General features: G+C 35.6%; 1 protein-coding gene across 1 annotated transcript; it reads right to left on the bottom strand.

The window, feature by feature from the left end:
• Positions 1-689: 689 nt before the first annotated feature.
• On the bottom strand, positions 690-9,713 carry LOC104079120 (OTU domain-containing protein 4-like; the record flags this gene model as incomplete). The annotated part of the gene is made up of 5 exons (XM_009581030.1): positions 9,666-9,713; positions 6,608-6,658; positions 4,621-4,667; positions 1,255-1,327; positions 690-771 (listed from the first exon to the last, which is right to left on the bottom strand). Coding segments are annotated over exons 1-5 (301 nt in total), but the record flags the coding sequence as incomplete, so codon positions are not given.
• Between the last annotated feature and the right edge of the window lie 397 nt (positions 9,714-10,110).

Below are 10,110 nucleotides of genomic sequence, written 5' to 3'. Positions count from 1 at the left end.
CTTCCAACCCAACTATTCTACGATTCTATGATAAAACCAGCTGCAGCTACTATGGCTTAATGGGTATGCATGAAACTACTAGAAATCAGGTCTCTTGACAGGCAAATTTGGCCTTAGCCTTGTAACTCCGCACATAGGCAGAGTTTTCATGAAGAATGAGAATCCTTGTACAGAGCGTCACAGTGACCCATCAAACCTGATTAGGGCCTTTGGGCATTTCTGCAATCTAGTAAAGAAAACAACAATCCATGAAGACAGGTTTTTTTTGCACATGCAACCCCCATGATTTTTGTGACAAGTTACACATGCAAGGATAATTTTAACATAAACAATTAGTTTGCTAACATAGTCTGAAACACAAAATTAAAACTAGAATGCTGACCGAAGACAATGCAACAGATTATAAATTAGTACACCAACATTTTCTGTTTACATTAGACCACCCAGATTCAAAGAGGCAGATAAGTCTTCTCCTCTTGGTATATAATCTGCTTTGTCAAGAATCAGGACACAATAAGAATTCACGCTCTCGCAAAATCATACAGTCATTGACAATTCAAATGAAAACTAGGCTACTGAAGAATGACTGTAATAACTCTCATGCAGAGCCTTTTCCTGAAACCTGATGGTGATCATTTTAAGATTTTTGGTAAAAATTCGTGCTTTTAACTAACCAACATAATACTTACACTGACACAGAGCAGCCTTTTCTGAATACTCTATGGGATAAACAATATCATAGTGGTTTCCATTTGAGAAGCACAGCAATACCTATTAAAAAAAACCACACAGATATTTTAGGTTTTGCATCTCACTTGATTTTTCATATGAGCACTACCTTTTAAATTCAATTTAATGTACCAATGTGCTTTGTTATCTCTCAGGATCTCAAAGTATCAATAAAATGATCAAAGTGTTTAGTGGATGTCCTTTAAACCAACAAGAATTTGACTGAAAGTCAACAAAAATTTAAGACAGAAGTAGCTATGTGAGTTAGCGCTTGCAAATTACTTTTTACACAGTTTTAGATTACTAAGAAGATATACACACCCCAAACATGGACCATCTATTTAAAAAGAAGTCTACATGTATTAACAGAATAGCTGCCTTAAATATGTACAAAAGAAATTGTTAAAATTGCATTCTCAGAACATTTCATTGTGTTGAATAATAAAACTCACATGAAACTATTTGCTGTTTATAAAGCAGTCTTAATTCAGCCTTTCACAATAGCCATAATTTTTTTTTTTTTACCTTATCAGAAAAGCCATTTTCAGTTACACGTGAAGGAGAAGCATTTGGTTCCTGGTATATTATGAAATCTTTCCTGAGAAAAAAGTAGCAGTTAAGAATTAAAAATTAGTATCAATAAAATTGGAATATTCAGGTCAAGTTCAAGGAAAATACATAACCACAGAAAAACACTCAGTGGAAAAGAATACTGAAGATGATGAGTACACCTACCACTGGTCAAAAAAAAGGCTTACTTTTATGAAAGAATATACTAGAATAAGATGTGCTGGCACAACACGCACAGAGCCAGTGACAAGTAAAACAAATTTCCAGACACCGCTTTCTGGAGCTGTGTCTAGAAAGATGATAGCTCCCCAGTCCTAGAGAAATTCATTATACTTTGCCATTTGGAAACCCACCAGAACAAAGAGGAGGTTGGTTTTATGAACAGAGACAGGAAACAGTGATAAGCTTCCAGAAGGTGAGCAATGGCTTAGGCTAAATCTGTACTAGCAGATTGATTACACGCATGCGAGAACTCTTTTGGGCAGAGAGGCCAGCTAACAGAACAGCCCAAGAAACTCTTCTTGCCTCCCAAACCAAGTTCTCGTGCTCAGAAGGGTTCACACAAAGTTTCTGCTCCCAAACGGTGGCCCAGCTGCCACAACATGCTAAGGAGCATGCCAAAAGCCCAAGAGATCACCAGCGGGCATTGCCTGAGGATCAGATATTGTAACCAAGTCTCCAGCACCTCTGAAAATCATGCCCTCCGTATGTCTCAGTTTTTTCATGTGTAACGAGAACAATCTTTTCCTGTATTTTAAAATGGATAACACATTGCAAAAAAGACATTCAGAAGGCTCAGTTTCCCTTTCTCTTTGGATAAAGACTCCAGCAAGTGTGGAGTTGAACACCATGTTGTGGTTGTTAGACTCAAATTGCTGGATTTAAAGTGGCAAAGAAACCCCTCTGCTGCCTCTTCAACTCAGAGAATGGAAACAAACTTTTTGGGAAGCTTGGACCGAACCAGCAGATAATGTGCTGTTGCAGTGTTGGCAGATACTCATCATCAAGGGTATCAGCCCAGCATAGTCTTCCAAAACAGGTTTAGAAAATTTTTATCACTGCAAATTAAGTTTTGGTACCTCATTACATTTAAGAGGATTAAAAATACCATAAATGAAGAATTGAACTACTACAGTTAAGCAAATTTAGAATTTACACTCCACACTTGTAGTTCTTTTTTTATCTTGTTAGGCTAAAAAGCTTAAGAAGTTGAACTGGATATAAAGTGACAAATACAGGAAAATCCACAACTGATACTGACATGACATGCTATTTGGTTTTTTATTTTCTAGAAAATGAAAGACTATCAATCTTAGCTACTTGTTTTTCTGCTATAACCCATCTCTGTCATGATCTTAAATTTAATTATTTTCTCTTTTATCCATAATCCTCCCTTTGAATTCTTTGCTCAGCAACCTATCACTTCCTTCAACTTATTACTTGCTCACACAAGCAAAAGTTTAATTAGTCTTGCAAAATGATTAAGCATATTCACAGGTGCAAGTGTTGGATTAAAAAAAAACCCCACAGCTTTCTACAACAACTCAGAAAAAGCAGTTCTGAGAGGAAGAGAATTTTATAGCTCAGGGACCTATCCACTTCAGGGAGGCAAGGAAAATTCACTAGATAACAAAATTATACTTGCGGCAGATCTGAGGAGTGGAAATGAAAACAAACCTATTCACACTGCATTTCTATCCTGTGCTTGAGAAGTCTGAAACTCTCTCACTTCTCTACATGGCACAAACAGGAAACTCATACTTCTGTTTTCCTTCAGTCTGCCAGCATGCAGGAAGGGAAGCAACTCTCTCCCCCACCTCCATCATCATTTCTACTTTCCCAGAGCCGCTAAATTGCATTTTTAATGGAAGCCAGTCTTCCCAAAACAAGTATGGCAGTACAATTTTTGGGTGTTCAACTCTGCAGTGAAATACTACATATATTTGCAACTATGCCACAAGCCTCCTCATGCTTCCAAGGGAAATTAAAAAAACACTATTATCAACCAGGATTTGTCTCTGTATTCATTTATCAGCTGTGGTCCTGGATACCAATGTATCATGATTTCAAAATAAACTGCTTATATTGAAGAATACATTTCTCATGGCCAGAAATACAACAAACAGATCACGACCATCCCGTTCCAATCAAGCACGCAATTTTGTTGACTTAAATTGAGTTACATCCCTCTACACCCTGGCTCAATCTAGCCATCAGACCTTTTCTCTAAGTCTCTTGAGCCAAACCTTACTCTGACTTTCAGTTCAGTCCTCTTCCACCCATGTAGCACATGCAACTCTAAATGTCCCATTAACCACATAAAATGCTAACATAGAATTTCATGCAATTTCCCGCACTTAGCACTTAGATAAGTATCTGAAAGTAATTTAATTAGTTTGGTTTTTTCCTCTTATCAACTGTAGCATCAAAAGCCAAAGTACAAAGGAAGTAATCAATTTACAGCAAGCATTTTTAAATACTGACTTTTTAAACTGGTTTACAAACAGCAGAAAGAGAAGATGCTGTACATTGCTTATTCCCTTACACAGTAATTAAAAAGCAGTTATAAATATTCAGCATATAGTTTCATACTACTTTGTGAAGAAAGATTAATATATAAGATTATATGTAATAAAAACACATCAGCAAAACTGTTCATCACCAAGAGAAGTGTTTGTCTATGCACAAATATCAAAATATTTCTTAAGCATAGCTCAAGCTATGGCCCTTGACAAACTCGTACTATTTCATCTATACTGATACAGTGGAAAAAGGAAAGTTTACACAGAAAAGAGAATAAGCTACAGCAGTACACCAGGTAGTCTTATACCAGTACATACAACTTCATACCAGGGGAGGTGTGAGAACGGCTTTCTAGCATATAGCCCACAATACTCGTATCGCTAAGCTACGTCAGAGCATTTATACAGAGGTAATAAAGAAATGGATACAGCCCACAGCTTAGCAAGAGGGTTAATATTAAAGCCTTGGTGAGAAATAGGAAGAAAAGCAATTTTAACAAAAAATTAAGATATGAAAATTAATTAAATACAAACTGTATGACTCTACCCACAACTAGTTGTGCAGGTGAGATGCATGACATTATTGCAAACCTCTATTCAAATCCCAGATTAAATGTCATTTTCAAAGCTCACTTTTCTATTTTTATTTAATAGCTTGACAGCTGCAATTTTCAAAGCATATTTGTAATTTTCTGGAGAACTATGGTAAAACATATAATTCCATCTTTGCTATTCCAACTGATTAACTAACAAAACAACTGAACTGATCTCATTAAAACATATTTAAAGGTTTTCTTACTTGTACATAAGAGAAAGGGCACTTATTTCTACTTGTCCAACCCATTCCTGTATTGAAAAAAAAAAACAAAAGAAAATTAAATTCAAACACAATTATTATACTACCTTATGTGTAGATCAAGAGAAGCAAGAAATCATCATCATCAAAAAAAAAACCCACACCACTGACTCTAGAGTTCCACCAAGATACTTTGACTGGTTTTGAAGGTTTTTTGAAATAACAATAACTATTCCAATAATGTTAAAGGTTACAAGCTAGGCGGATTTTTTTCCCAAAGAAGAAACTGATCTGTATGAAAACTGAGAGAACTAAAAACAAATCACATAAATACAGATCTATCATTCAAGAGTATGATTTTGAAAGGTGATAGCAGGGTATTTTTTTCTTTTGTTAAACTTAAACGACCAGCAGTCTAGATTTTCAAAAGTGATTTTTAAAAAAAGTGAGTGTCAGATTTATCAAGTGCTTTTAAAAATGTTACTCTCTACCTTCAAAACTGTCTGGTTTTGTGGACCTTTAGCTATAGATAAAACTGGAAAAAGAATCTTGAGGCTTAACTCTCACGTCTAAAACACAGATAACTTCCATACAAATATCTTGACACGGTCTTATGAAGTGCTCCCACACAAAGTAGACAGACCACTTCCAAACAGCCAAAATAAACTTGTGATAGCTAGTTGCATTTCTCATGCAAGCAGCTGCACATCAATACCTGAAGAGAAACCAAAAATCTGCCCTTTAAAGCTGTTAAACAGTGAAATGTCAGTAAAACCATTACCCAGACTCAAATCATAGAAAAGTAAAAGTTGTTTCTTCCATTACCAGCCTAACCACTGTACTGTGCTCCAGTATGATGACTAGATTCCCCCCCCGCCTTTTTTCCTACCTTTTTTTTTTTCTTTCTTAAATTCTTACTAAATTAAAAACAACTGAAATTAAGTTTGGGGCACAAATTTGTAGCAGTTCAATTTTTTTTTAATCATTTTTTACATTCTCAAGACAATTTTCAAATATAGAATAACTTAATATTAATTTCTCTGATCATGTAAAAAAGCTGCTGTATGTTTTATTTTTCAGAAAGATTTTTTTAAACATTAGTAGACATGTACGAAAAAAGACATTTTCTATACACACAGTGCAGTGCTGTAAACCATTCACATTGGTGTAGTTCAGTGCAGAGTAAGTTCTACTGGAAAATGGCATGATTTACCATTTAGCATAGCATATAACCTCAGGATTTGACTAACAAAGCTTTGCAATTAAAAATCCTGGAATAAACAAAGCAAGACAGAAGCAGAATAGGCTAACACCCACTTTTTTCCTCCTTCCACCATTCATCTTGGAAACTAAAATAAAGAACCATCTGGTTAGCCATTCTAACTAAGGATGCTGTAGGCATGACTGGGGAACAAAGAAAAAAAAAAGAAAAATCATGCTTTGATTTCTAGGAGGGGAAAATTTAATAAAACTTCCGCACAAGCACTTAAAAAAAATTACCAGATTTTGCAATGTTGCACTAGATAGTCCTTCCCCCCCCCCAGTTTACACAAATTGTTAACTCCCTAATAAAAATACTAAAATTAAATTGGGGGGGGGGGAATAATAATTTTGCTTCAAATCAGTATCTTCGTAAGAGTCTGTGGCTACTGTTCATAATATCCCTTATATGAGTAACTGTCTTTTCATCACCTAAACTTTTAGATCTTTATTCAAGGCTGTCTTCAAGAAAAAGCTAGCCATGCTATGTTTCTTGGCATTTGCAGAGGCTAGAAATGTTTGGATACAGTTTTAAAGAATAACAGGTTAAATCAAGACACACAAAAAATTCCCCAAATCATTTTACAATAGAGAGCACACACATAAAAGTATATAGTCACATAATTCAAAGAGCTCTTAAGCTCAAACACATTTGTGAGAAAAAAAAATCCAATTACCCATCAACTTCAACAAAAGTACTGCTTTCTATTATAAATCAAGTTTAACATACCTGTGGATTTTCCAAACATTTTAAATACTCTTCAAATGGCCCCTCTATGAACTGTATTTAAGAAAAAAAAGTAATAATCACTTATTTTTATTAGCATAGCATATGGAATCCCCAGTCTGTGACCCACTGTGCCAATGGGAATTGAAGCCTATCCTGCCCTCAAAGAGCTTACAATCTAAATATAAAGTGATGTAGAGATGAGGGAATAAATAGTCAAACATATAGGTCTGCATTCCAGAAAATAACCACATAAACAGCTTTTGGAGTCATCACACAATCCAAAACAAAACAAATAAAAAACCCGAAAAAGAAATCCAGCAACCAAACAGGAAATCTGAAAGATGCTGTCAGGTAGATGTTTATGGGCAATTCATCTCGGGCATGCACAGCACCACTGGAGAGAGCATATGTGGGCTTATTCAATTATCTTGTTAAAAGAAATAGGCAGCAATGGACCATCAGAAATGGGATTCACATTTCTGTAGTACCCAAGTAGCGATAAGATCTATTATAGGCAAATCATAATGCACTTTTTCCTCTTTTCTGTATCACTTCAAACAAGCTGCTTTTACTTTCAGTGAAAGGATGCAAACACTCGGGCTACTCTAAATGCCAGGCTAAGAAAGTAATCCTTCAGCTGCACTCCTTAACACGCATGAAGAGGCCAAAATCACATTTGTCAAGGCCAAAGAAACATGCTGCAGTAATTGAGACATGTTAACTTCAAAGTGTTTCAGCCATGCTGGCCAACAAAGAGGCTGTATTTAAAAAATGCTATTTAGACACAATCTGCTTGATTTAGTTAAAATAAAGATCCACAGAGGTCCAAACAAAGAAGCAATTTCCATTATGAACTTAAGCTGCAAGCTGGATGGCCTCTTTACCCCTAGTGATTAAGAAACAAGCTAATAAGGAAAACTGAGCAGAGTAGTGAGATTGAAAGTTCTGCTTTAGCCATTTTGAACCTGGCTGGACAGTTTTGTTCATGAGAAGAATCAAAAAGTCTGGCCAAAATTTTTAATTTAGACAGAAGCAATCAGGTATGAAGTTAAAAGGTGGATCAGTAAAACATGATCATAAGCAGCAGTTGTTTTGTGTGTCAAAATTAAATGAGCTAAAGATAATGCACTGAGGAAGAAACGAAGGGCACCAGAAAGTTCTCATACTGAAGAGTTAAAAAAAAAGAATGAATATAAGACAGCAGCTATCAAAGATAACACCTTCAAGAAAAGATGAGGATGAAGATGAAGGTGGTGGTTACACACAGTCACCTGAAACTTTGGTTACAGCAGTATCAGTGGAATGACAGGGACAGAAATCCAAGCTGAAATGGTTACAATAAACAGAGAGAAGACGAACTTCAATGAGTACCACCAGTACATGTCAATAGAGCACAATTACTAAGAAGGCAGATGAGTAAATAGTTGAACTAAGAGATCAGGAAAAGAGGTATTTGTTTGTGTTTGGTTGTTTGTTTGTTTTTAAGAGAGATAAGTTAACAATGCTATATTCCAGATGGAAAACAAAGTATAGTGAGAGATATGGGGAGCAAAGGAGATCAGCAGAGCTGAAGTGAGGCACCTGAGGGAGTAGGAACACCAGGAAATGAGAACAAGATATGAAACACCTCAACCTTGTACATGAAACACCTATTCTGAAAAATTACTAGAAACTTTTAAAAAAGAGACTTTTCAGAAGGACAGCAAAGATTGATGGAGGAGAGGTCATATCACTTGGACCAAGTCTGAGGAAAAAGAGAACAATGAGACTGGGAGTTTGGAGGACGAGACCAAGATAGTAAAACCAGCTAGGGTTGACAAAGCAGCTACCTGGCTAAGGAGATGCCAGAACTGGGGAGGGGAAACAACACACATTTAGAGTCAAGAAGGGTCATGGTATTTCCAAAAACTACACAATGCAACAAGAAAACAGAAGTAGAGAAGCACATATTGGCATGAGTGGGGTAATTCTGGAAAGAAAGGGATTAAAAAGTCAGCAGTGAAAAAATAAAATAAAATAACATAACAAAGATCTAAGAGTTGCTAAGTCCTGAGATGGACTGGAAACAAACAAACAGTCCTGGCAAATGGAAATAGTGACGTCAGAGCTGCATTCTCCCAGAGAGATTCACTGTATTCTATGTCATTCATTCTTGACAACTTCCACATTAACAGTGACCTGTCACATTTGAGCACAGGGCACTTTGTCAGAAATCACAGCAAATACACACACTCTTATTCCTGCTTTCCCCCTCTTCCCTATGCTAATGTGCACCTAAAAAAGGCTTTTTATTTTGGGTCCAGGTAAATTTAGAACAGAAAAAGGGAGCTGAGTAATAATCCTCCAGTAACACTTGCTTACACATACTCCTGTTTTGGCTATCCTGGAAATTAGTTAAATGGTATATACACTAGAACACATACAAACACAAACAGGAGTGCCAATTTTACTATTGTTCTTTTAAAAGGAAGAAAAAAAGGATTTTATAATGTTAACAATGATGACATTGACCAAATATCAAGATCAATATCAAAGTATTTTATGTCCATCGTTGATGGAGAACTTCATTACAGATCTTTAGGAAAAAAAAAACCCACAGTGTCAATGCATAATAAATTGTAGACCCTGAAACAAATTTCACTAATCTCATCAGTCAAATCCCTCATATATTGTAAAAGCAATTAAATAGCACAGCAAGAACATTTTATGACCTTTATTAAAATAGGCATTTTACTAAAATAAAATCCAGATTCTGGTAACTCCACTACAGACTACTAAAGTTTAAGAAAGTTTGTTTTGTTTTTTTGGGAGCATTAAAAACTCTTCCCACCCTACATCCCTCCAGTCCAAGCAGTATACAGGTCTTTCTCCAGGCTTAAGAAAATGAGTTACCACCACACATGTGCCAATTAATTTAAAGAGCACTCACTTTAAAAGCATCAACTAGTATATAGCTATGATGAATACTGTCACAAACAGCAGAATATACCTTAGAAAAGTGGAAGGAATAAAGTAACATTTTTTTTTAAATGCTCACAAAGAAAACAAGAATACTTACTGCTTCAAATTTCTCCCTATTTTTCCGAAGATAGTCTACACAAGCCATCCTAACATCAATATGCCGAGACTGAGAGTGTAACACCTACAAAGGGAGAAACAGAAGAAAGTGACACTGGTTCTTAGGAGTTTTGATGACACATCACAAATAATTAATGACTGTTGCCTAAATACAGGCTTGGAAATACTCTAGTTTTATTTTTAAGAAAATTTAAAATGCATATTCATTCAGTAACATCTTTATGCAGGTGACACCTCAATTACTTAATCAAAAATCAAGAACTGCAGAATTCACAAGTTTACTAAATTCAAATGTTCAGTTTTATGAGGATTTACTGAGTGAAGGAATAGCATTTGTTGTCATTCTTTAACCGACTCCTTTGTAAAGGACTTCAATTAATTGAAGAAGTAAGTTACTTCTTCAGTTGGATGTGGATGAGGAAATC

The sequence above is a fragment of the Fulmarus glacialis genome, unplaced genomic scaffold (genome assembly GCF_000690835.1).
Source record: "Fulmarus glacialis isolate BGI_N327 unplaced genomic scaffold, ASM69083v1 scaffold9967, whole genome shotgun sequence".
NCBI classification, from domain to species: Eukaryota; Metazoa; Chordata; class Aves; order Procellariiformes; family Procellariidae; genus Fulmarus; species Fulmarus glacialis.
The sequence above is the reverse complement of the archived record's forward strand: the minus strand, read 5'-3'. Positions and strand labels throughout refer to the sequence as shown.